At 46.4% G+C, this 27122-nt stretch overlaps 1 protein-coding gene across 1 annotated transcript in view; it reads left to right on the top strand.

Annotated features, from left to right (window-relative positions):
- Positions 1-644: 644 nt before the first annotated feature.
- Positions 645-27122, top strand: part of LOC127214314 (transmembrane protein 178B-like) — a 136073-nt gene continuing 109595 nt past the window's right edge. Inside the window, exon 1 of the mRNA XM_051174704.1 lies at positions 645-1352. Within this exon, the coding sequence (XP_051030661.1) occupies positions 971-1352 (382 nt within the window). The 5' untranslated portion in view covers positions 645-970. The remainder of the gene's footprint in view (positions 1353-27122) is intronic.

Here is a 27122-nt window from a genome sequence, read left to right as displayed (position 1 = left end):
ATGACACCGAGGAGGCTGGCGGCTGGGCCGGCGGCACGCCACCCGTGAGCGACCTGTCCATGGTGTTGAAGGAGCTCGGGGAGCCCGGGGTGCGCCCTCCTCTGTGCGGCCCGCCCCTAGCGCCCGTCAGCTGCCGCCCAGTCTCTGCAAACCCCGGGCTGGGAACAGTCGCCTAACGCCGCCTGGGGGTCCCGGCTGTCCAAAAGCTAGACAGTCTGGATGGCGAGGCCAGAGGCAGGCCGCCCGGGAGCTCGCGGGGAAAAGCTGTCGGAGACCGTGCGTCCTCGGGCAGCTCACCTCTGAGAGCACGCGTGGGCCGGCAGGAGTCAAGCACCGACCGGTGACCAGAGGACCGAGGCTTTGCAAAGACCCGACGCAGAGCGGAAGAACAGTTCTGGGCGCGCGTCCCCGGCCTTGGGCTGTAGATCGACAAGGGGGAGAGCTCCGGAGAAGGGGATCCAGGGCAGCCGGCCGCGGGAGCGATCCCTTCCACCGGCGGAGTGCCGCGTCCTCTCACGCCCTCCCTACCGTTCCCAGGAAGCCAGGACAGTCGCTCCGGCCAGCGCGCTGCACAGAGAAGCCCCAGCAAACCCCGCAGCGGGCGACAGCACTTGGTATTTAGTTTGCGGCTGCGGGGCCGCGCGCCCAGGCGGAGGGTTAGGACAGTCACCTCCTGAGCGGTGGGACGTGGCGGTGTTGAGCTCGCCGCCGCTGGAGGAGGCTGCGCCCGCCCGGAGGATGCCCAGGACCCCGCGGGAGCCCCAGCGGATCAGAACTTTTTAGGCTGCCCGCCCCGATCCCCGCAGTCTCCCGGCTCGGTGTCTGCAGGTGGGGGCCAAGGGGTCGCCGCGGCGCAGCTCCTCGCCAGTCCCCACCCCCAGCTCGGCCGCCCGCCGCTTTGTTCGGGGCGCGCAGAGAGAAGGCGAGGCTGCGGCGGATCATGCCCATGGTGTAGCCGCCAAGCGGAGGCATGGCTGCCGGAAGGTTACTGCTCTACACCGGCCTTTCGCTAGCGCTCTGCGCCCTCGGCATGCTGGCTGTGGCCATCTGCTCCGACCACTGGTACGAGACGGACGCCAGGAAACACAGGGACAGGTGCAAGACCTTCAACACCCGCCGGGTCGACCCCGGCTTCATTTACAACAACAACAACAACTTGCCTCTGCGCGCGAGCCGCTCGCGCCTGGACCGCTGGGAGGGCAAACTCCTCCGGGCCCGGAATCGCCGGCAGCTGTTCGCCATGAGCCCGGCGGACGAGTGCAGCCGGCAGTACAACTCCACCAACATGGGCCTCTGGAGGAAGTGCCACCGGCAGGGCTTCGACCCGGAGATCGCCGCCCTCATCCGGAAAGGTAAGCTCGAGGCGCGAGGCGTGGCGCTGCGGAGAGCCGGGCGCCTCTAGGTAGGCCCTGCAGCCCCTCGCCTCTCCTGGTGGCTGCAGGCGATGGCGTCTCCTGGAGCCTCGCTGTAGGCAGGACTGGCCTCTGCGTAGAGGTAATAGATTGTGCTAAGGGCCTCACCCTTGTTGCTCACCTGCTGTCTCGCTCTGGTCTGCCCAGATCTGCATGGAATTTCCTGAGCCTGCTTTCTCTCTCTCTTTCTCTCTTTCTTTCCCACTCTCTCCCTTTAAATCCAGAATAATGCTTCATCAGCCTCCGAGAAGGAAGGGGATCTCCAGCGTTGTTTCTGCAGGAAGCCCTTTAAGGGTGATGTGTCCGAATTTTAATCGTTGTTTTAGGTGTTGGACTGATTCAGTCAAGGGAAGCTGGGGGTGGGGTATCTCTCCCACAGAAGGCCATATGCACCCCTGAAACATTTACTTAGTAATGCACTGTAGAAGTCATGGTGTAGGTGTTGGTCATATAAACATCATTACATTACAGCCCTGCCTTATAGTAGCCCAAGGCAGCTCTCCAGTAACATTCCATTACAGTCTTCTGGAAAAGTGATTGACAGAAGGGACAGTTTGCAGTGAATATTAGCAGTCTAATAAGCACAAAAAGTGATACCAGAATGGGTATATCAGAGGGGAAAATACTATCCTTAGATTTATACAGAACACTCAAAGGTATATAAGTCATATAACACACAAACATTTGCTAAGATATTTGAATATGTTCCCATGCATGGAAAAGTCTGTTTATGTGATGCAATTTGTAAATCCTGTATGATTTATGCGTTGGAAACCACCCTGTCTCATCAGCCCAGGGAAATATTGTTTGATGTGATGTGTCTTAACGTCACTGCGAGGAGGGGACGGTACTCTTTTCTATAATGGCTGCACATTGGGAAGATGTGTAGATTTTATCCTTGCCTCTTTCCTCATGTGTCATTCTTTTCAACTAGTGAGTAGTTGACAACTGCATTGATATTTGCAAATGCGCTTCGAAGCCAAGACAAGAAGTGATTCTTAATGTCTCATATCACCGTGAAGTTCGCTGAGGTTTTTAAAATAATATCCGAGAGAACCGAAATAAAAGTGTTGAGGTTGTTCGAACACACAACACACACACACACACACACACACACACACACACACACAAACAGACACACCACCACCACCAATCATGTAAGAATGACAAGTAGTGGGTATGGTCCAGGAGGCCATTGCACAGTTAGGAGGTGAGGAGGAGAGGCAGGGTAGAGGAAGAGAGTGAGTGTCCATCTTGGCATCTGTTGTGTAGCTTCTTGAGAATGACTAGGGATTTTAGTTGTAGGCATGGGCATGCTGGTGCTTACAGACATCCCAGCTGCTTCTTGACAAGGCTCTTGTTAGTGTGGCCTGACCCATGTAGAACCCTGCAACTTTGTAAGGATGCACAACATGTTATGTATGGGGCTTGACCAAGAAGCAGGAATTACTTTCCACGAGGGGGACTTTATAACCATTTTCAGATTAATGGTGTTGTTTTTATCTGTGTTCTGTTTTCTTTAAATGGGAATGATAGGAAGCTAGATGAAGTGTTGGGAGAGAACAGCTAATAATGACTGGTGAGCATTGAGAAGATTGAAGGACGTTCTTAAATTTCCTTCCCTGAATCTTTTAGAACAAGACTGGTACCCTGTATCTAGTATTGACTGACCCTACTTAGAGATGCAGGGGAATGGGACTCGTGGCTTCTGGTAGCTCCATCCAGGTCTCTGATTCCATTTTGTCTGCTTGGCAATCTGACTAGAAAGGTTGACTTGGTCTGTGCATTAGAGGGACTGGTTACCATAGTGACAGGTTCTTCCGGTGAAGCTGGAAACATAGTGACAGGGGAAGGAATAGGGGAAGAATGAACAACATTTTGACTTTGTATCGACTGATTTTTTAATTGCAGCAACAGAAAATGGACACGCACAGCAGGGGGATTGAATACACTGATACCCAGAGTTGGCAGGGCATTGTATTTCACTTGAACTAATGGAAACGCTGTTCCCCATCACCCCAAATACAGCAGTCACTGTCAGCTGCGAGCACTTGCTCACCATGGTCGCTTCTGTCCTTTTGGCATTATTGAGACAGATGGCACGCTGGGCTTACAAATCTTGAGAGACCTAAGGTCACCATCTTCATTTTTTAACCTCATAACATCATCTTTGAAAACCAGATCTTCCCTTTCCAAGCAGCAATAGACATTTTGTAAACAAGTGTATTTTATAGCAATAGAATTTATGGGCAATTCTAATAACACACAGAAAGCAATTTCTAGAGTTAACCAGCATTTTTGTTCTAGATTGGGTGGATTTTATAAGGACGTTAAAATTAATACTTCTGTATTTAAATTTAAGATATCTTAAGGAAAGACGTTTATCTCATTCATTAAAAGACCCAAAGAGAACTTAGATCTTTATCTCCTTTTGAAACATATTCTGTTAGACAGGGTTTCTCTGTGTAACAGCCCTGGCTGTGCTGGAACTTTCTCTGTAGACTAGGATGGCCTTGAACCCACAGAGATCTGCCTGCCTCTTTCTCCCAGTTGCTGGGATCGAAGGTGTACACTACCACCACTTGGCATGAGTTGTATGTTAATGATCCTACTGCCATAAAGGGTTCAGTTACTTAAGTCAGTCATTGCATTGAGAGTGTTGTTTGTTCTTCTGAGAGGAAGCAAAACCACCAAATGAATAAGGAAGCAGGCGTCCAAGTCTATCAGATAAGGAGACAAGTATCTCGGATTCGTGGCCTTTCTGATGCTCCGTGCCATGGCTGTGCACACCAGTGTGCATCTCTGGCAATGACACTTGTTTCATTATTGAACTCGAAGTTACTGGATAGCAGCAAAACACACATTTGGAACACACATCCACCAGAGCCTTGGTCCTTGGTAAATACCTCATAAAAATCGATCTTATAAATGTGTTCCTCCAGAGCCTGCTTTAGGTGTGGGGGTTGTGTGGGAATACAAATAATAGGTTAGTTGGGAAATCATGATAAGAAAAAAAAACTACTGTGACTATGAGTCCAGGTTAATAGTGTGACAGATGCTAAATGAGACAATGAAGGATTTCTTGTGCAAAAGCTTTGCCAAGGCATAAGGGAAACTCCTGGTTCCTTTTGGGAAGCATATGCCACTGAACTGTCATGCATCATTCGAAGTCAGTGCTTTCTATGTTAGATGCGGTGTTGATTATTCTCTTCTTGGAGGTTGGGTTGAGTATAGGGTGTGGCAAGAATTGATTACTCCAGATTCTCAGTGACCCTGTCAGGGAGGAAGCCTTACATCATGTCCTCTTGCTTCTAATCCTCATCCTGGTCTTTCAGGAGAAGTACTGGGGGCAGATCAATGGCAAGACCAATTTCTGAAGTCTAAGAGACAGCGCTAAGTGTGGCTTGTTCCAAGGAACATTTTTCCGTTGGTTTGTATTACAATGATGGAGTTTGAAATAAGCAAACTGATTTTTTAAAATATTTATTTATTTATTTATTTTTAAAGACAGGGTCTCACTATGTAGCTCTGAAACTCACCATATAGACTAGGCTACTTTCAAACTCATAGAGAACTGCCTGCCTTTGCCTCTGAAGTACTGGGATCAAATGTGTGCACCACAACACAACTGATCAAGAACTTTTTATTGCTTTAGAATTTGCTCCATAATAGAATTTGGTCCCAGGAGTTTCCATGATCATGAAGTAGCTGTACTTTGAAAATTATTTTAATGGAGCACAGTGTGTATTTAAATTTTAATGTTGTAATCAGAAAATACTTAGGGTAAACACATGTACTGTATTGTATGATGGCTTGGCACACAGTATTAGGATGAGGGATGGTTGAGACCTGGCCCTCAGAGTTCATATAGATGTTCGTGCCACGGAGAATACATTACAACCACACAATGACAGAGCAGCCACAGAAATAGATTGGGAGGGACAGGAAGGAGGTGATGGTGGCTCTTCATGGTGGGTGAGATGGGCTTGGGGAGCAGAGAAAGTTCTCCCTCCCGAGGGAGGAAATGAAATCTGAACAAGGTTGTGAAGTGTAGATAAGGGAGGGCAATTCAGCAAGGGGCTGACATTGGCTGAGCCCTGGAGGTGTGACAAAGCAGTACCGCCTCCTGAGAGCTGGTTTCTGAGGTGAGGGGAGGAGCCAGGATGCAGGCGAGGACCAAATCCAGGAGCTTGTTTATCAAGCTCCCCAGAGCCGGACAGCCATACGTGGCTGTTTAAGTGGAGAAGAGCCACGGGTGAGTCAATTAAACTCTTCATTTCCTTAGCTGCATGGACCACACTCAGATACCGCACGCCCACACTGGGCTGCTGGCTCTTGGTTTGGACTGTGAAGACTATGGTGAAGGTTCCCACTGTTGGAGAAAGTTCTGTTGGATAGCTCTGTGCCAAGCGCAGACCCTCCAAAACCAACAAGAACAAGCTGTATTTCCGATGAGGATAGTTACATGTTTGTTTACATTTGGGCGTAAAGATCAGATTGTTACTTTACAGTTTAGGGAACTTTTCCTTTTTGGATACTTTGGGTTTTATTTCGGGGTCATTTCTGCTGTTTTGTTAATTTTCTGGCATCACTTCACAGAATTTGTGTCTGCTTCACTGTCCTCAGTTTCATAAAACAGTCTATAAAGCAGGCATGGTGGTTCCTTCCTTTAGTCCCAACACTATGGAGGCTGAGGCAGGGGGACTGCAGTGAATTTAAGGCCAATCTGGGTGACACAATGAGCTTGAAGCCAGCATGGGCTACAGAGTGAGGCTCTATCTAAATTTAAAAAAACTCAGAGTTCCTCTATTGAGAATTCTCTATTCGTTCTGTGCCCCACCTTTTAATTCGATTATTTGGTGTTTTGGTGACTAGCTTCTTGAGTTCTTTGTATATTTTGGAAATCAGCGTTCTATCAGATGTGGGGTTGGTGAAGATCTTTTCCCAGTCTGTCTTGTCAACTGTGTCCTTTGCCTTACAGAAGCTTCTCAGTTTCAGGAGGTCCCATATATTAATTGTCCATCTCAGTGTCTGTGCTACTGGAGTTATATTCATGAAGTGATCTCCTGTACCAATTCGTTCAAGGGTACCTCCCACTTTCTCTTCTAAGAGGTTCAGTGTGGCTGGATTTATGTTGAAGTCTTTTATCCATTTGGACTTGAGTTTTGTGCGTGGCGACAGACATGGATCTATCTGCAGTTTTGTACACACCCTCATCCAACTGTGCCAGCACCATTTGTTGAAGATGCTTTCCTCCTTCCATTGTATACTTTTAGCTATTTTGTCAAAAATCAGGTGTTTGTAGGTGTGTGGGTTAATATCAGGATTTTCCATTTGATTTCATTGGTCTATCTGTCTATTTTTGTGCCAATACCAAGCTGTTTTCAGGACTATAGCTCTATAATAGAGCTTGAAGTCAGGAATGGTGATGCCTCCTGAAGTTTCTTTATTGTACAGGGTTGTTTTTGGCTATCCTGGTTCTTCTGTTTTTCATATACGGTTGAGTATTATTCTTTCAAGGTCAGTGAAGAATTGTGCTGGGATTTTGATGGGGATGGCACTGAATCTGTAGATTGCTTTTGGCAAGATTGCCATTTTTACTATGTTGATCCTATCTATTTGATAATCCCTCCTGGAAGGCCTCACCCTTCCTGGGGAGTGGGTGGGGAACCGGATGGGAGGGGGGGTTGGGGGACATGGGAGGATGGGAGGGAGAGGAAACTGGGATCGATATGTAAAATAAGAAAAAAAATAATAAAAAAATGTAAAAAAAAAAATTAAAAGTTCCCACTCAAATAATTTGACATTAGGTGCTTGGCACATATATACTGTTCACAGTAACTCTATGCAGTTGATATTCCTATTATTATATTTTTATTTATTCATCTTTTGGGAATTTCATATGAGACTACCACATCCACACAATTTCCATCCCTCCTGACTGTCCCACTCCAACTACTCCCTTTCAGACTCATGACCTCACCTTCCATTATTGTCACACACACACACACACACACACACACAGACATACACGCACACACGCATACGCACACACACACACAGACACACACACGCACGCACACACACGCACACGCACACATATGCACACACACGCACGCACACACACACATACGCACGCACGCACACGCACGCACACAGACACACGCATACGCACACACGCATACGCACACGCACACATACGCACGCACACATACACACGCACACGCACGCACACAGACACACGCATACGCACACACGCATACGCACACACGCATACGCACACGCACACATATGCACGCACACATACACACGCACACGAACGCACACAGACACACACAGTACTGAGTGCGTTTAGTGCTGCTCATGCGTACATTCGTTTGGGGCTGACATCTGTGATTGAGTAACCTGTGGGGACTCCTCCCTGGAGAAAGCCAGCCCCCTTTCTCAGGAGCCACTGACTGCCTGTGGCTCTTCATCAGGAGCTGTCATCTGTAAAATTTCCCCCATCCACGTGACATCCTGACTGCTGGGGTAATTATTTGGGTCTTGTTTATGCAACCAAATTGCTGAGATTTCATGGGTGGGTGTTACTAATGTTACTTAAATCCCCATTTTTTTTTTTTTTTTTTTTTTTTTTTAATAGCAGAGGGACCAAGGCTCACAAAACTCACATGATTTGTTAAGTTTCGGGCAGTGAACAAGGGATTGAAATTCTGGCTCTAGATTTGAGAACTCACCCACTGGCTTTGTCTCCGTGGGCTCTGTTGGGGCACGTGGAGAGAGGCGGTATGTTGATTCCCCAGATTAAAAAAAGCAAGCAAGCAAGCAAGCAATACTCTATCTAGAGCAGTGGTTCTCAACCTGTGGGTCATGACCCCCTTGGGGGCTGAACTAACTTTTCATAGGGGTCATTTAAGACCATTGGAAAACACAGATGTTTACATTATGATTTATAACAGTAGCAAAACTTTATGAAGTAGCAATGAAAATAAATTTATGGTTGGGGGTCACCACAACATGAGGAGCTGTATCAAAGGGTCATTAGCAAGGTTGACTCTCCACTCTACATTAAATAGATGAAGGCAACACATATATTTTACATATTTTGCTGTGTTTTTTGGTCTTCATTTTGCACAGTGTTGTAGATATTAAAGTTTTATAGACACAAAAGACATGATCATCCAGCAATCTTTTGTGAGAACCCATGGGCTGGACAAAGTTGCATGAAGTGAGAAGCTTACATTCTGGGTACAGAGAGAATTAATACATATTAGTAAGCAAACCAGTGTCTAATTTAGTAAGAAGTATTGAGTGTCGTAATACAAACTCTGTCCCTAGGAAGCACAGAAGGAAGAATGAGTTGGCCTAAAGAGAAACAGTTCTATTGATTATTACTATTATTATTATTATTACTATTAGTTTTTCAAGACAAGTTTCTCTGTGTAACAGTCCTGGCTGTCCTGGAACTTGCTTTGGAGACCAGGCTGGCCTCAGGTTTACAGAGATCTGCCTGCCTCAGCCCTCTGAGTGCTGGGATCAAAGGTGTGTGCCACCATTGCCCAGCTAGTTCTATTAGGTTTAATCTTATAACATGGGCAGATTGTAAGTTCTCTGGAAAAAAGAGGGGTCAATCCTTCTGTAGTCAGGAGAGGGTTCCACATTCCTGCAGGGCAGGAATTGTTTAATTTCTAAGATATATATATATATATATATGTATATATATATATATATATATATATATATGCGCCTCTGTTTACCAGTTGATTAAAAAGTTTAAGTCCTGTTTATAGACAGACCCATGGAGGCACTCACGGTCTTTTATGTTTGTGTGAACAGGTCATAGGTTGACTATGTCTTCCCTAGGAGTGTAATTAGTTCTTTTTGTCCTGCCAGCCAGCTCCCAAATAAAACATGGAGACTTATTACCAATTATGAAGACTCAGCCTTAGCTTCATCCACTAGCTCTTATAACTTAAATTAGCCTGCTTTTGTTAATCTACATTTTACCATGTGGAAAAACAGTTAGCTGACTGATTGGGAGATCATGTTAATCCCTGTATGGTCTTTATATGTGGTGTCAATTGCCATGCATGTCTGTTAAATGTATGTCTACATGCAATAAGTAAACACAGTCTTAGTGGGACCCTCCCTCTTCGGTAGTTCCCAAACATACATAACCAGGGAGAGATGAAGATTAGGCACGGTGCTTTGTGATTTGGGTATGACATTTGTGGGCTCATGTATAGGGCAAAGAAATGTATTTGAACTCCGCTGAGTTCAGAAAAATTTGCTGTAGCAAAGGAAGTAGTTTGGGATGGGACAGAGGTACAGTGGTCCTTGTCCCAAGGGAGCTCATCTGCTGGCTCAGTTTCTCAAGATGATGGTCACATGTGAGTGGGTCAGGCTCTCCCTTTAGAGCCTGTGTGTTCCGCTTGAAATGTCAGTGAAATATTTTTTTCCAGGTGGTGGCGGCACATGGCTTTAATCCCAGCATTCGAGAAGCAGAGGCAAGCAGATCTCTGTGAGTTCAAGGCCAGCTTGATCTACAAAACTACACAGAGAAACCCTGACTCAAAAAATAAAATTTTATTTTCTCCCAAGCGGGGCAGTGGTAGTGCAGGCCTTTAGTCCCAGCCCTCAGGAGGCAGAGGCAGGAGGATCTCTGGTCTACAAAGCATGCTCCAAGATAGCCAGGGCTATACAGAGAAACCTTGTCTCAAAACAAACAAACAAACAAACAAACACAACAACAACAACAACAAAAACAAAAGCAAGTCCCCTTCAAACAGAAAATAAAACAAAAAACAAGAAACAAAACCCAACCAACTAATCAACCAAGTGTTTTCCTTTTTTATGCTATGAGTAGGCAACCCCAGGTTTGCAGGCAGAACACACGCACATGCACATGCACACGCACCATCATTCATGTCTAGGTATTAGGCATTAGCATCACAAATAGTCTAGATGCAAATATTTCTGCAGTTAATTGCTTCGACTAATGTGCACAGAAGGTTGAAGGGCATGGATTGATGGACACTTTGCAGATGAAATGAAGGAAAAAATGATTCTGCTTTCTCTACTGGGCTATGCAGTTTTTAATGGTTCAAATATTCTCTCACTTTTGTTCTGTGTGTAACTGTGTTAATGTGTATGCGTGTGTGTGTGTGCGTGCGTGCGTGCGTGTGTGTGTGTGTGTGTGTGTGTGTGTGTGAGTCAGCAGTCAACTTCAGGAGTCACTCTCCGGGAGCTGTGCACTTTGTTGTTTGAGACAGGCTTCCTCGTTGGGAGCTGGGGCTCTCAGGTAGGCTAGGGTGGCCGGCCAGTGTGAGCCAAAGATCCTCCTCTGGTCCTGTGTTTGCCTCCCTAGCGCTAGGATTATAATCACACCACTATGCCCAGCTTTTTAATGGGGGCCGAGGCTTGAAATCAGGTCTTCGTGCGTGTACAGCAAAGCCCTCTAGCAACTGAGCCGTCCTCAGCCCCGGGAGTCCTTGCATCCTCATGAGACCATCTTTCTGTCAGATGTAAAGGAATGGGTTTGGGTTCTAGAGACTCCAGCCCCTTCCGTATTAGAGAGTTAAATTTAGACGGAGAGTGGATAAAAGGTAGGTGCATGACTGAAATAAAGTATGGAGACAGGGGCAGGGCTGGGGAAGAGAGCAAGAAAACAGCGCGGGGAGGCAGAGGACAGCGCCTCTGAACCCTTCTATATATACTAGGTTGGGGCGAACGCCACCCTGTTGCTTTCTTACAGTTAAAAACAAGCCGCTTCCTCTTTTACTCAAATACCGTTTTGTAGGCCAGGGCTGACATCCGAGCCCCTCCTCCAGGTAGAGAGAGGGGGTGATGGAATGTTCATTCATGCCAACGCTCCTGAACTCTGCACTTGAGAATGGTTAGGATGGAAAACTTCTGTCATGTACTGTCTTCTCTGTTAGTCGCCTTGCCCGTGACAACCGACTTCAAAGAGGTTCGGCTTGTGTTGCGTGCCTGCGGTTCTGGAGGCGCTGATTGAGCGTCTGCCGTCTGCCACCACTGTTGTTTTGGGGTCTGTGCCGAGGGAGTGCGTTGAGGTGGAAGTGTTTGGAACAGGAAGGGCACTTTCCTCACAGTCGCCAGGGTGCAAAGGCAACAGAGAGAGGGACAGGGTCAGGTCCTAATGTCTCTTTTGAGGACATGTCCCCAAACAACCAAACTTTCTTCCCGTAGTTCCCATGTCCTGAAGGTTCTACTGTTTCCTGTAGTGTCCCAGGCTGGGTCCAACCTTCAACACCTGGGCCTTTGGGGGACATTCATCGCTCAACTGGAGCAAATAGAGAGAGGAATGCAAACATTTAGGAAAGGAGCTGTTTGATTCGCTTTAGTATATAGGATGCTTCCTAGCAAAGGTCCCTTACCCATTCAGAATATTTATTATTAAGCACCTACTATGTACCAGGCATCGGGCCAAGGATGCTTAACACATATCATAGATGCTAACTAAATGGATAAAATTTGTATCTGTATAAAGTTTACGCTTAACTATTTTTGAGTATATGCTTTCTTTTTCTAAGTAAAACATATTTTTGGTGAGTTCTTACCTCTTCCCCACCCCTTGGGAGATCAGTCCCAGGGCCTTGAACATGCTAGACAAGTGTTCTACTACTGAGTTATTCCATCAGCTCTAAATATCGATATCTAGAACAAGTGGAAGTAATGAATAAATTCTTTGGGTCATTTAAAAATCACTGAATGAGGAAAAGTTCATGTACTTACTTGTTCAAAAAGGACTATAGAGCAGTGACTATGCTAGGTACATTGTCTGGGGCGGAGGCTCCTGAGTAAAATCCAATCCTTGCACGTTCCTCCTTTCTTCAAGAAGTGAAAGATGAGAAGGCATAGGAGTGGATTAATGAGCTCCGTGATTGGCTCTATGAGGGATTTTTGGGGCTGGGTCCCGAGGCATCCCAGCCCCTCTTCAGAGCAGCCAGGCCGGGCTTTCTAGAAAAGTAGAAATGATGTCCTAAGACATTTGTAGAGAGATGCCTGGGGATGATGGGGAAATTTTAACTTCACTTAAAATTTAGTAATTCTGGCTGGGCAGTGGCGGCACATGCCTTTAGTCCCAGCATTCGGGAGGCAGAGGCAGGTGGATCTCTGTGAGTTCCAGACCAGCCTGGTCTACAAGAGCTAGTTCCAGAACAGCCTCCAAAGCCACAGAGAAACCCTGTCTTGAAAAACCAACCAAACAAAAACATTATTAATTCTGACTAGGCAAATACATGTCCATCTTCAATTGTTCCGTTTGTTCCTCAGACCCCCCTGACCTTCTGGGAGTCAGCCATAGTTAGTAGTTCCCACAAATCGTAACGGAGATGGAAGGCAATAGCATTGAGACAGATGACCCAGACAGTGAGCAATGTTTCTTTTTTATAAGTTTGTGTACTTAGAGATGGTGGCTAAAGGACCCTCCCAGGAGTCACTAGGAGTGACTAAAGGTGAGGTTGAGTAAGGGTACGAGCTGATGTTGCCTTCACAGGAGCCTGACAGGTTGGCTGCTTTTATGGGAAACTACAGCATCTGAATTATTTCAATTGATTTTTTTTTCTTTTCTGGCGTCAAAGTATTTTGCCAAGAAAAGGCAATTTGCTTTGTATTCGGTCGCCCTCCCGCGTCCCTCTGGTTTCCTGCTTTTTAGTGTGCCCGCTGGTTCATACTCAGGGCCTCACTCTAGGACACTTTATTTGCTCTAGAGCATCTCATTCAGTTTCGCCCTGAGCTTCCCTTCAATTTGTAATAGTGACTCTATTTAGGTAATTTGAACCCTTTCCCCCAAGGTGTTGGGTATTTCCCAGGCCTGGGTGGAGTAGGGTTGGTTTTTCCGGAAAGAGGCTCTGGGCTGGTGGGCTGGTGTGCATTAACTGTCTCATCACTGGAGAAGAGGAGGCTGTTATAAGGCGGAGACACGCACATGTCTATGTACCTGTGAAACCACCAGGGATGCCCATGGTATTTCTGTTTGTAATAGCAAAATAAAAAGAATGTTCAAAAATGCAAAAACCTAATTGCCTACTACTAGGGAATGGATAATGTGTTAAAGTATATTTTTACGATGGAAACTAACACAGTATATTTAAAATACACACACCAACTTTCGAGCATATACCCCAAAGACTCTGAGTCAACGTATCACACAAACACCCGAACATCCATACTTATTACAGTACTGTTCACAATAGCCAATTTAAGGGTGCAGCCTCAGAGTCTGCCAACGGATAAATGGGTAAAGAAAATGTGGGTTACATGCACGATGGGGTGAGGAGTGAATTTATGGCGTTTGTTGGGAAATGGATACAGCTGGAGCTCACACCGTGAACTGAACTAGGTCAGGTGCAAAGAGACAAACTTCACATGTTTCTTTAGTTTTGACTCTTGGAATTCTGTTGACACACATGATGTGAAAGCTGAAGGGAGATGATGGGAAAGAGCAGGGCGGCCGGAGAGAGGGAGTAGGAGGAGGCGAACACGGTCAAAGTCCATAATATACTTGAAAGAAATTGTCTACGTGAAAACCAACACTCCGTACAATGAATAACAGCCAAGTGAAATAACGAAAAACGTCACCCATGTTTCCAAATGAAAAACATGGATTTGAGCAAAGTCAACATTGTGGAACATGGTTGGGCCTCTTGGATCAGTATTTATCCCTAGTATACAAATGGACTTTGGGAGCCCATCCCACATAGAGGGATGCTCTCTCAGCCTAGACACGTGGGGCAGGGCCTGGGCCCTGCTCCAAATTATATGACAGACTTTGAAGAATCCCCATGGAAGGACTCACCCTCCCTGGGGAGCAGAAAGGGGATGAGCTGGGGTTTGTTGGGGGGGGGATAATAGGGGAGGATGGGAGGGTGAGGGAACTGGGATTGACATGTAAAACAACCTTGTTTCAAATTTAAATAACAATAAAAAGGAAACATGGTTAAGAGTAGGATGGCATTTATATGAAGTTCAAAACCAAATGGAGGAGAGCTAGGGACACAGCTCGGTGGTCCAGCTCTTGCCCAGCATGTGCAAGGCTCCAGTTCGAGTCCTCACACTGCAGAAAGCAGCCAAAACACTAGCTGTTATTTACAGAAGCACACTGACATGGCATGTGCAAAAATATGCATTGGGACAATTAACATAAGAAGGAGAATAACCTTAACCCTTTTTAAGAAATGGAGAGAGAGAGACAGAGAGAGAGAGAGAGAAAGAGAGGGAGAGGGAGGGAGTTGGGGGTGTGTGCCAGAATCTTTATATGCACCTAGGATTCATTAAAACAGCAGCAGCAGCAGCAACCACAACCAGAAAAGATCTGAAAGACAGGGCTCCATGGAGGCTTGTTTTCATCCAGTCTACAGATTCCAGCTTTTTTTTTTTTTCCCCCAAGCCAACTTCTTGGCATGTTGCATCTGATGCTGTCTGTGAGTGACTTTTTATAGAACACGCCATTAGTGACGAGAAGTATTGAGAGAATAGAATCAGCTAAGTGGTTAACAGTGTGCACTTAAACCGTGACAAAACAGGGTCAGGAAGTAGCGATGTGTCCCCTTCTGATGTGGTCACTAAGACTTGGGCATTGTGTGGGCAGTCGTTGAAGCAGGCACTGATGTACAAGCCACTGAGCTAAGGTTCTAGCTCCAGCTGCTGGGTGGAGAAGACATCAGGATGTCTGAGGTCTAGACTGAACACTAGAGCAGTCTCTTTAGCTCTAAGTGGACAGGACGCAGAGACAGTGTGACTGACTGACTATTGAGTGTGGAGACAAACCAGGGCCCGAAGACAAGCTCCTCAGAGGCTATTCTAACACCAAGGGACACACTTCAGTGTGAACCAGTAAAGAAAAAGGCCACAAGGTTAAGAACTGGGGTTTGAAGGGGTTACAACTGTACTTTCCTTCTTTAGAAGAAGTTTTGTGTCAGTTTTGAAACTGAATTAAAAAAAAAATTAGTAAGACTTTAAGTAGTTTTTATTATTGATGAGCAAGATGTATATATGATTATTTTTAAAATATGAGGGTGGCTTTAGCCAAGAACTTCCACTTTACGGTGGCCTGTTTCTGCCCGTTCTATTTATACAAACTGTAGCGGGAACAGAAAAATCAGAATTTTAACAAGGACTCCATCTTTACCTGAAAGCTATAAAAAGCTAACGCGGAGCCCTACCTTAGCAAGGGATCATGGCAGTCCCTGGGGATTGTTTTGGAGTGTGAAGTAGAATAACTCTGGAGTTTGTATTTTGATAACCATGTGACTGGATGTGATAGATGTCTAGAGGCAGCCGGGATTGGCCAGGCTGCCCTGAGCTGGGAGGTTCCTGAGGTCTGCAGGGATGACCTTCCACTTTGGAGAGGGCTTGCTTACCTCTGTGTCTTCAGCCAACTCCCTGTCTCCTCCCCTGTGCTGTCAGCATTAGCAAAACAGAAGGTGATTCACAGCTGCTTCATCCTGACTCCTGACTGTGAGAGGCCACTGGCTGGGGAGGGTCCCACCCATCCACATCTGGGACTGCTCCTTCTGTTGAAGAACCTCTTTTCCTGCCCTCAAGCCCAGCACTGGGGAGGCAGAGGCAGGCGGATCTCTGTGAGTTCCAAGCCAGCCAGGACTGTTACCCTGTCTCAAAAAACCAAGCCAAGCCAAGCCAAGCCAAAATGCCAAAAAGCCCGAAAACAAAACAAGACAAAACAAACAAACAAAAAACCAAAACAACAAAACAAAACAAACCAACCCCCCAAAGGAACAAAACGAAAACAAACAAGCAAACAAACAAAAAGCCCCAACCACCAGAACCCCCCAGGGACCTTACGGAAGAAGATAACTGGTGCATGGTACAAGATTCACGGGACTGGCTCAAATGTAGATTAATATACCGTACTCGGGGAGAAATCATTTACAGGCTGTGCAGATGACCGCCGCAAGTCCCTGCTCCGAGGATCCACACCGGCTGCCCTCTGTGACTCTATCCGGACAAGAGCGCAAGCCTGTCCTGGACCCCAGACCAAACACCACAGCGTGATCACGCCCAAACGGGGCGTGGTCAGCACCAGGGGTGCGGCTGGGTGGATCCTCTCACTTACTTTTCTTGGCTTTCCAGGTACCAGCCCTCCTGCTCCATCTTTATTCCTTTTTAGAAATGTTTTTATTGTCATACATTCATGAACTTACAGGACAGTTGTACGTGAAGTACACAGAATGTGTGAAACACGAGGCTGGACCAGATGCCTCATCAGTCCAGAGCACTTCATGGTTTCCTGTGCACAATGGGCCATAGTTTTCACACCCTACTTCACATCTTTTTATAGTGAAAGACCACCTTCATCTTTTGGTGGGATCACCCCAGTTGACAGAGCAATGTCTTTCCAAGCCAAGGACCAGTTCAGAGTCCCGTATTCCAGCTCTGTTCTCATTCTCCTTATCCGGTTTTTCTTTCTCAGCCTGTGTGTATATCCTACAGGGTTCCACCCTTTCCTTCCTCCCCCTCCTCTTCTTAAAAAAATAATTTTAATTAATTTATTATTTCTTTTTTGCCTGGCCCGACCACAGTTTCTCTCCCTCCCTTCTCTCCTCTTTCTTCCTCCTTCCTCCCTCCCCCTCCCTCTTTCCTCTTTCCCTCCCTCCTCCCTCTCCCTCCTTCCCTCGCTCCTCCCTCTCTTCCTCCCTCCCTCCTTTCCACCCTCCTCCCTCTTCCCTCCTCCCTCCTCCTTCCCTCCCTCCTCCATCACTCTGTCCTCCTTTCCTCCCTCCCTCCCTCTGTCCCGCCTCCCTCCCTTCCTCCTCCCTCCCTCCCTTCCTCCTCCCTCCCTCTCTTCCTCCCTCCCTCCATCTCTCCTCCCTCCCTTCCTCCTTTCCTTCCTCCCTCCTCTCCCCCTTCCCTCCCTCCTCTCCTCCCAGTCCCTCACTCCAATCCCCCCATCCTCTCTTACTCTTTCCTCTTCAGAAAAGGGCGGGCCTCCCATGTAGATCAGCCAGCCATGGTTTATCAAGTTGCAATGAGACTAGGTACCTCCCCTCCTATTGAGACTGGACAAGGCAACCCAGTACGAGGAAAAGGCCTCAAAAGCAGGTGACAGAGTCAGAGACAGCCTCTGCTCCCACTGTTAGGAGTCTCACAAGAAGACCAAGCTACGTAACTGTAACATACATGCAGAGGGCCTAGGTCAGCCCCTCACAAGCTCTCTGGTTGGCAGTCTCCGTGAGTTCCTATGAGCCAGGTTAGTTGATTTTCTGTTCTCTTGTGGGATCCTAGGCCTCTCTGGTTCCCACAATCCCACCTCTCCCTCTTCCACAGGATTCCCCGAGGGCTACCTACGGTTTGGCTGTGGGTCTCTGCATCTGTTTCCACCTGTTACTGGGTGAAGCCTCTCTGATGTCAGTTAGGTAGGCAGCGACCTATGAGCTCTATGAGATCTATGGGCTCTATGAGATCTATGGGCTCTATGAGATCTATGAGCAGACTGTCATTAGGAATCATTTCATTTTACTATTATTATTTTTTGCCAGCCTTGTTTGGCTCTGTCCTAGAGCCTATGGGCCTGGCCCTCTAGGCACTGTTGGGGCAAGCTCCTCATGCAATGGGTCTCAAGCTGGGCCAGTAACTTCTGTGTCACCTTTACCCCAGCATATCTTGTCGGCAGGGCAAATTGTAGGGCAAAGATTATGTTGCTGGGTTGGGGGTCCCAATCCCTCCACTCTCATCATCATCATTGTCATCATCGTCATCATCATCATCATATCATCATCATCGTCATCGTCGTCATCATCGTCATCATCATCATCATCGTCATCGTCATCATCGTCATCATCATCATCATATCATCATCATCATCATCGTCGTCGTCATCATCATTGTCATCATCATCATCATCATCGTCATCGTCATCATCATCGTCATCGTTGTCGTTATCGTCATCATCATCGTCATCATCGTCATCGTCATCATCGTCATTGTCATCGTCATCATCATCATCGTCGTCATCGTCGTCGTCGTCGTCATCATCGTCATCGTCTTCATCATCATCATCGTCATCATCATCGTTATTGTCATCATCATCGTCGTCATCATCGTCATCGTCATCATCGTCATCGTCATCATCATCATTGTCATCGTCGTCGTCGTCATCATCGTCATCGTCATCACCATCATCATCATCGTCGTCGTTATCGTCATCATCATCGTCGTCGTCATCGTCGTCGTCAGTTTCATTCATGTCTGAGGCTGTTTTCATCCCTCCTCACATCTAGTTGTTCTGGGCATCTCCAGGTCTAAGACCGCCCATATAAACACCTTGCTGACCGAGTTTCTCCATTGGTCTCATCCGTAGGTCTTAAAGAATGTAGTGATATTTTGGTTCCCCAGGCCCATCCCCTCTTCATTTTTTACATCCTGGGGAATGACTTCACCACCTTTCCACCCAACCTACCCAGAAACCAGAAAGTCATTTCAATACCCCTCTCCTCTCCTGCCGTTGTTGTCTAAATAGTGGCTCGTCAAGCCACTCTCGCTGATAGCGTCTTGCTTCATGCAGCCCCTCCAAATTTGCTACGCGCACATCTCCTGGGCTCCTGCCTTCCCTGCCTTCCCCTTTCTGTAACCCTGTGTATCCTCAGGGTTTTCCTTTTAGAATGATCTTTCTTAAATGCATCTTTTTGTTATCTCCATCTTTAAACCTCTTCACTGGCTTCCCATGGGTGTGATAATCAGAATAAGGGACAAAATTCTCCCTGTGGCACATCGTGCCTCCCAGGTCTGGAAACAGGCTTGCTCCCTCTGCTGTCTCTTGTCATGTTTTGAGGGGCATGAAGTCCCACTTGCCCAGAAACAACTTCAACAACTTCTTCTTCTTCTTCTTCTTCTTCTTCTTCTTCTTCTTCTTCTTCTTCTTCTTCTTGTCTCCTTCTCCTCCTTCTCCTCCTCCTCTTCTTACCTGGTGTCCCCCCGGTCCCTACCTGCAAGGTAGGATTGCAGTGTCTTTCACTTGGGCGTTTGCTACGCACTAGCACAATCCCTTCTGACCAACAGTGTCACTTACTCACATTTGTTTGCTTACTTGTGTGCTTTTCTATTTTTGAGACCATTGAAGTATTTTAAAGATCTTTTTGTTTGTTTTGCACAAGGCAAAGATGTGATTCATGAACCACAGTAGGTGTGTAATAAGTCTCCGTGGATGGAACAGAGGCCTATTAAAACGGTAGACCTGGAAATCTCATTTTAGAAAGACTCACAGTTTCAGTGGACCAGAGGGATTCACTATTAACAAGCCCCTGCTGTGAACTGTTTATGTACTGCATATGATAAAGTTCAAATTGCTTCCTTTTTTTTTTTTTAAAGGTTGGTAGTTTCTTTTTTAATTAAAATTTAAAGACAGTTCTGTTGTATTTTATTTGTGTGGGTGCTTTGCTTGTGTGTATGCTCAGTGGCTGATTGAATGAGAATGTCCCCCATAGGCTGACATGTTTGGATACTTGGTCCCTAGCTAACTGGTGCTGTTATTTGGGGGAGTTTAGGAGGTATGGTCTTGCTGGACAAAGTTTGTCAGTGGGAGTGGACTCTGAGGTCCATTTTGAGTTCGTTCTCTCCTCCTGTTTGTGGTTCGGAACATAAGCTCTCAGCTTCTGTCTCCAGCCACCATGCTTGACTCCTGCCTCCTTTCCCCACGGGACAGACTCTTATCCCTCTGGAACCACTAATGCCAAATAAACTCTTCCTTTTATAGGCCGCTTGGGTTATGGTGTTTCACCACTGCAATAGGAAAGAGCTAACACACACGTTTATTTCCCCGGTGGCCACGGAGAACAAGGAGGGTGTTGGATTCCCAAGGACTGGAGTTGTAGATGGTTGCAAGCTGCCATGTGGGTGCTGGGAATTGAACTGGTTCCTGTGGAAGGGCAGCCTGGGTTCTAACCTGCCGAGTCATCTCTTTAGTCCCCATAGTTGACAGTTTCTTAAAACACCCATTCTATAAGGGGAAAATTTAAAGTTTGGACTATTCCCATTTTCCTGGATCCAAACCTTTCCTGGTCCTGGTCAGTTTTCATATTGTTTCTTTTCCCTCTAGGCTGGCCCTTCCATCCAGAGCATCAATAGAGAGGTCAATCTCCACTTCTGTTCCTGCCATGGATCCAAACTTACACACAGGTCTTTTACTGGCGTACCCAACCGCTGTCCCAGGATCCAGTTGCACATTTCCGAATGGTTATCACCAGGCTTTTTTCTTCAGGTTGTCTCCATTAATGCCTTGATCTTAAGTGTCCATTTAAGGCAGCCTTCTTCAGTCTCTTGTATTTAGTTACTTTTATATAGCTGTGCCCCGAGGAGACACTGCAAATGGAGGACTTATTTTTTTTTTTTTTTTTTTTTTTTTTGCTCGCCCTTTCAGAGATTTTTAAACCACAATTCTTGGCTCATGGCGAGACGGAACATGATGGCAGTGGGAACATGGGACACACATACCTCATGATGGAAATAAAACAGACAGAAAGGAAGGGACTGGGTCCAGTATAGCCTTCAAAGACACACCTTTAGTGGTCACTTCCTCCAACTAGGCCTCGTCTCCTAAACTTCCTAGAACCACCCAGCATAGTGTCGCTAGTTGGGGGCCAAGGATTTAAGACACACACTTATGGGACACATTTAGTATTTGAACTGTAATACCTTTCACAGTGATTTTTTGGGTCAATAATAGCCTACTGTAACTGCCCCTGTCTTTTACAACCTTCAGAAGGAGTGTGGTGGGAAATCATGTCAAGCATCCATTCTTGGTTCTCTGCGGGGTCCTATGAGGGTCTGGCCTCGGTCCTCTGGCTTGAGCCCTGACCCTTGCAGGGTTCCCTGTTTGACCCCGTGTATTCTAATCTCATCTTTCGTCGGTGCTTTCTATTCAGAGTGATTTTTTTTTCTTAAATGCAGCTCTAATCATGTTACTTATTCATCATTTGCTTAAAAACGAAACCAAATGAAACAAAAAACTTTCATAGGCTCTCCATCATGTACCAATCAAAAGCAGGTCTGTGGTCCTTGTCATGTTATCATTGTGCTTGGTGAAGGTTACAGATGCACGCATTTCCCAAAAGAGGACTCGGGGAGGGAAAGGTGTCCTGGATGGCTAACACATCCGTGCTCATGAAGACCCATAGGTCCCAGCTCAGCAATGGATCTGAAGGTTGTTCTTGCCTCAGGCTCTTCCAGAGGAGTGGATTCTTTTTGAAAGTGATAGTAACCACTTTTAAAGAATGGCTATCTCATAGCCGAGATCTTAAAGACGTCTTTAGACCTGCCAACAGTACAGCTCATTGCCATCTAATTTAGATAAATAGAGTAATTCTCTGGCTGTCAACAGATATGGACACAGCTGGATTGCTTGGCTTCTTAGCCTGGCTTGAATAAATGATTCATATCAAGGAAACATTTTCTGTGACCACTATAATTCCTGGATTTATTTTAGTTAAGTCTATGCTGGGTTAAGCTGGGAAGAAATTTTCAGCACTTTCTTCCCAAATTATGTAAAGTGATATTGACCAAAATTATTGCACATTCAGTAGTGACCGTTAGACTGACGTATTTCAATTGAACGTGTGCTTTGAAAGGCTGATCTTAGTGGTGAAAATTAATTATGAAAACTGTTAGAGAGTTATGAAGTAATGTGAACCTTGTAAAATGGTAGGTAACCTTTGCCCTGGAAAGCTCTTTAGGAACCCAACAGTCTTTTTTTTTTTTTTTTTTTTTTTTTTTTGACATTTCAAAGGAGGACATTTACCTCCTACGCCACCAGCATGCCTGTATGGACTTTTATTATACATCTCCATGTTGGTTAGATGGCCACTGGGCACTTGTAGATCGATAAGCTGCTAAAAAGAGAGATGCATCAGAGACCATAATGGCTTCTTCATAGAAGACAGCTCATCTCCCAGGTGGTGAAGTGCATTTAGGAATAACAACAATGATACTTGTGCCTGAAGATTCTTACTAGTTAGAAGGAAGACGCAGACACTCTGCAGGTGGCGAGGCCTGCCGCAGAGATGCCAGTACGTTAGGCATACATTCTAGGCGGGCTCATGTCCACTGTGACAGCTGAAAACCAGGGCACACCTAGTTTGCTTTCAAATTATTCCCTGCCACAGGCAGAATCAGTTCCCTTGACATCAAGCATTACTCGATTAGAGTTATTTTGCGTTGTTCTTGTAATCAAAAACATTCTTGTACTCTGAACACTGATTTTGAAGAGGCTTGGATGAGCTTGCATTCAGTGTCAGCGAGGAAAAGGGAAAGGCGAAGGGCCTGTCAAGGAAGTCATGTGGGTGCAGCTGGAGTGTGGTGGAAATGTACGGAAGGGCGCACAACGCTCCTGGGCTGATGTTCTTGGACTGAAGGCTGCGGACACACAGATCTCCCCATGTGTGTAGGTGCAAATGAGGTCTGAGGTCCGTGTGGGATAAAAGGGCAATGGCTTTCTTCAGTGCAGCAGGGATTTCTATTGTGTCTATTCTCTTCATGATGCCTGCAGAAATCACAAAGGCTATGTAGTAAGTTATTCAGTCATCCAGTGTTTGGTAAACACTGTCAACACCAGAATTTGTATTAGGAGCTTGAAGAACAGTTAAACACCCCATAGTGCAAACCCTGTCTACGCGGAGCCTCCATTCCAGTGTATGTCTGTGTGTATGTTATATCTGTATGAATCTCCTTAGAGAATGAGAAAAGTGTGCGAGTGGGGTGGGAATTTAGATCATAGAAATCTTTTACTAAAGATTTTTGTGGAGAAGCAAAGTTGTGGATGGAGTGGTTCCTCTCTGGGAAATTAACCTTTCAACGAAGACATAAGGGCACGAGAACCAGATCCGGGGAATATCTGAGTAGAAAATGAAAGGAACGATAAAGCTTTGACATGGTCTTATGCCTAGCACATTGGGAAGACCCCAAAGAGAACAGAATGGGGGGGTTGAGAAATGAAGATGCTTGTAGTCTCCTGGTGTTGGGAAAGAGCTACCCTCCCCAACATCTGAAATGCAGAGGAGTGAGGTGGGAATCCATGGTAGGATTTGAAGACAGGACTGGAATGACTGTATTTACGGCTCAAAGGGATCACGACATTGGCTCAGTTGATGGTAGATTGCAACAGGGGCGAGTTTGGAAGCGAGAGCAGACCGCCAGGTGATAGCCAGAATCCAAACGACGGGAGAAGACAGGATTCTAGAAACATTTTGAATGGAAAGTTGTCAGGGTTGGTCCATGGGTCAGATGTGGGGAAGGTAAGAAAAAGAGAGATCACAGAGGATGCCCTTTACAGGCGCTTTATTCTAAGTTAAGGGAAAGGCGTGGCAGCTGGGCTGAGGAGGGTCGGTTGAGAGAGACCAAGTGTTTGATAAAGGCATCCCGGAGGAAGAGGAAGATGGCGATTCCCAGGGAGAGATATGCCTGATGATACAGAGAAGATAGATGGAGTGGCATGGGCAGAGAGGAAGGAAGACAGGAAACGGCGAGACAGGACCACAGTCCAACAGGAGGCGATGATTGAGGCGAGGCAGCGGGCAAGGATGGCAGACGGCCAGTCATCTTGCTATGCTGCAAGGCCGTGGAGCGATCTCAGTGAAGAGCTTTAAGTTTCTACCACTAATTACAAGAGGCTCTTAACGGCAGCCCTGATAATAGAAGGAACTCGGAGTGGAGCTCGTTGACTGTGTTCTCTTGGCACAGGGTGGCATGCTTTCTGCTTTACTAAAAAGATTGATGGTCAGTGTGGCCTGGCTGTCCTAAGCACCTGGCGATTGTTTGCACATTCTGAGTCATTTCGCCCTTAGGTGTTAGCTGGGATGGGACGTGTAGGGCACTCACAAAAGTTTAAAAAGGTCTCTTGCTTTAAAAGATAGGACAGGGCTGGGGAGATGGCTCCGTGGATAAAGCATTCGGAAGTGGGGGTGGCCGGGGTCATAATACATTGTATACATTTGTGAAATTCTCAAAGAGCAAGTAAGAATGTTTAAAAGAGGTGTAGGATGTCCTCAACTGAAGAATGGATGGAGAAAATGAGGTACATTTACACAATGGAGTACTACTCAGCGGAATAAAACAATGGAATCTTGAAATTCGCAGGCAAATGGGTGGAACTTGAAGAAACCATCCTGAGTGAGGTAACCCAGTCACAAAAAGAGGAATATGGTATGCACTCACTCATATATGGATTGTAGACATAGAGCAAAGGATCACCAGCCTACAATTCACACCGCCAGAGAAACTAGGATACAAGGAGGAGTCTAAGAGATTCATATAAGGTCCTCACAGAAGGGGAAAGGGACAAGATCTCCTGGGTATATGTGGAGGGGGGGGCAGGGAGTGGAGAGGGAACTAGGAGAAAGAGAAGGGGAGGAGAGGAGAGCACGTGGGACCAGGAAGATTGAGTCAGAGAAGGAATAGATGAGAGAGAGAGAGAGAGAGAGAATAAAAGTGGGAGCCATTATAGGTTTGAAGAGAAAACTGATTTTAAAGAAATGTCCAGAGACCTATAAGGATGGCCCCAACTAACAATCTGAGCAACAGTGGAAAGGCTACCATAAATGCCCTTCCCTGATGATGAGATTGATGACTAACTTATCCACCATCATAGAGCCCTCATCTAGTAGCTGATTGAAACAGAAGCAGACACCCACAGCTAAACACTGAGCCGAACTGGAATCTAGATGCAGAGCAGGAGGACAAGACCAGGCTACAGAAACACATAGAGACAGCTGACCTGGACAAGGGGGAGCTCACGGACCCCAGACTGATAGCTGGAATCCAGCATTAGACTGACTCAGACCCCCTGAACGTGGGTCTCAGATAGAAGGCCTGGTCAGTCTAAGGGACCTCAGACAGTGGAACCAGGATGGATCCCTGGTGCACGAAAGGACTTTGGGAGCCCATTCCCCATGGAGGGATACTCCCTTAACCTAGAGGCAGGAGGGAGGGTCTAGACCCTGCTCTAAATGACTTGACAGATTTTGATGATCTCTTCTGGAAGGCATCACCCTCCTTGTGGAGTGTGTGTGGGGGGATATGGGACAGGAGTGGGGGTTGGGGGCATGGGAGGGAGGGAGAGGGAACTGGGATCGATAGGTAAAATAAGAAAAAAATCATATATATGTGTATATATATATATACACACACATATATATGATGTAGGGTGTGTGTGACAGGCCTTCTGTTCATGTGGCGGGGACAGGATCCCTAGGGGCAAGCTGGCCAGCTAGGTTAGTGGAATGCATGTGTATGGGTTCAGCAACCCAGTCCAGAGTGGGAAGAACAGGTCAGGAAAACACCGGCGTCAGTCTCTGGCATCTATATGTACATGTGTAACGCCGCCCCCATACACATGCAAACCAAACGCACAGACATACGTACATACACACAAAAGAAGAGAGTAAGAAAAGCAGAGAGAGCTAGGGTAGCTTGTCTTAAACCCTCAGCCTCTTGCTGGCTGCTTCTCCAGTAGGAAGCTGTGACCAGTGTCTTCTGCAGCTTTTCATTTAATAGCTTCATTTTAATTGGAATTTTAGGGAACTTTGGCTCTGATGACATTGGCCTCCCCACTCTTATTTTTTTTTGTGTGTGATAAAGCGGCTTTATTTTCAGGCTGAATAGTCACACTCTTGCCTTGTCATCCTTAAAACGCTGCACCGTATGTGTCTGCCTCCGAGTGGGTGACTGGGGCCCACAGCGCGGCAGACACTATCTCCTTTGTCTGCTATATTGTACATTTCAGTGGGAAACGAAGCCCAAGGATTTCTAGTAACTTCTCAGCAACAAATATCATCCGCAATTAGCACAGGAACCAAAGGCACAATACCTTCCCTTCTTGGAAAAGGAGAGTCTGGCTATAGTGAAAAAATTATGAGCTACATTTATAGGTAATCACTTTGCAGGCTCTTTGAAAAGGTGTAGATGACATTAGTCTCTTTTATTCCTTCTCTGGGGATTCGAGGGCTCAGAGTTCCGAGAGAAACTGTGAGTGCTAGAGACAGCAATGGGTGCTTTGCTTTGCCTCCACACTCAGGAGCGTCCCAATTCAGAAACCATTTGATGCACACGGTCCACTGGACCTGTGAGCTCACCTAACTGTTGACTTTCCCCTCTTTATGTTTTTGGTTTGAGCCTGAGGCAGCTTGCTTCTATCCATAGGCAAGTAGGTTCTGCTAGAATGCCCATTAAAAACGTCTTTTAGGGTGGATGCCATGACCCTTTCAAGCTCTTTGGAACATTCTAGCATATGACTTCCCCTGTTATGGTATTGCTGGTTTCCTTCTTGACTGTCTCAATACAGAACTTTATTTAATCTTGTATTAACTAGGTGTACTTGCCGTCTCTAGTAACTGCTATTTCCTCAACTCCCCCAACTCTGCTCGCTCTCTCTCTCTCTCTCTCTCTCCCTCTGCCCATGTGTGTGCCCATGTGTGTGTATGAGTGTGCGTGCATGTGTGTGCGCGCACGTGTGTGTGTTGTGCCTGAGAGTGTGTGCATGTGTTTGTGTGTGTGCGCGCGCGCGTGTGTGTATGTATGTATGTGTGCTCATGTGCAGGTGTGTGCATGCATGTGGAGGTCAGGAGTTGATGTCTTTCCTCTCTCCCTCTTACCTGGAGCTCATCAATTCAGCTAGACTGGTTGGCCAATGAGCTCCAGAGATCAGTCCCCCCTACGCCCCCCACCCAGTGCTGGGTTACAGAC

The sequence above is a fragment of the Phodopus roborovskii genome, unplaced genomic scaffold (genome assembly GCF_943737965.1).
Source record: "Phodopus roborovskii unplaced genomic scaffold, PHOROB, whole genome shotgun sequence".
Lineage (NCBI taxonomy): Eukaryota > Metazoa > Chordata > Mammalia > Rodentia > Cricetidae > Phodopus > Phodopus roborovskii.
This window is presented reverse-complemented; position numbering and strand designations above follow the sequence as displayed.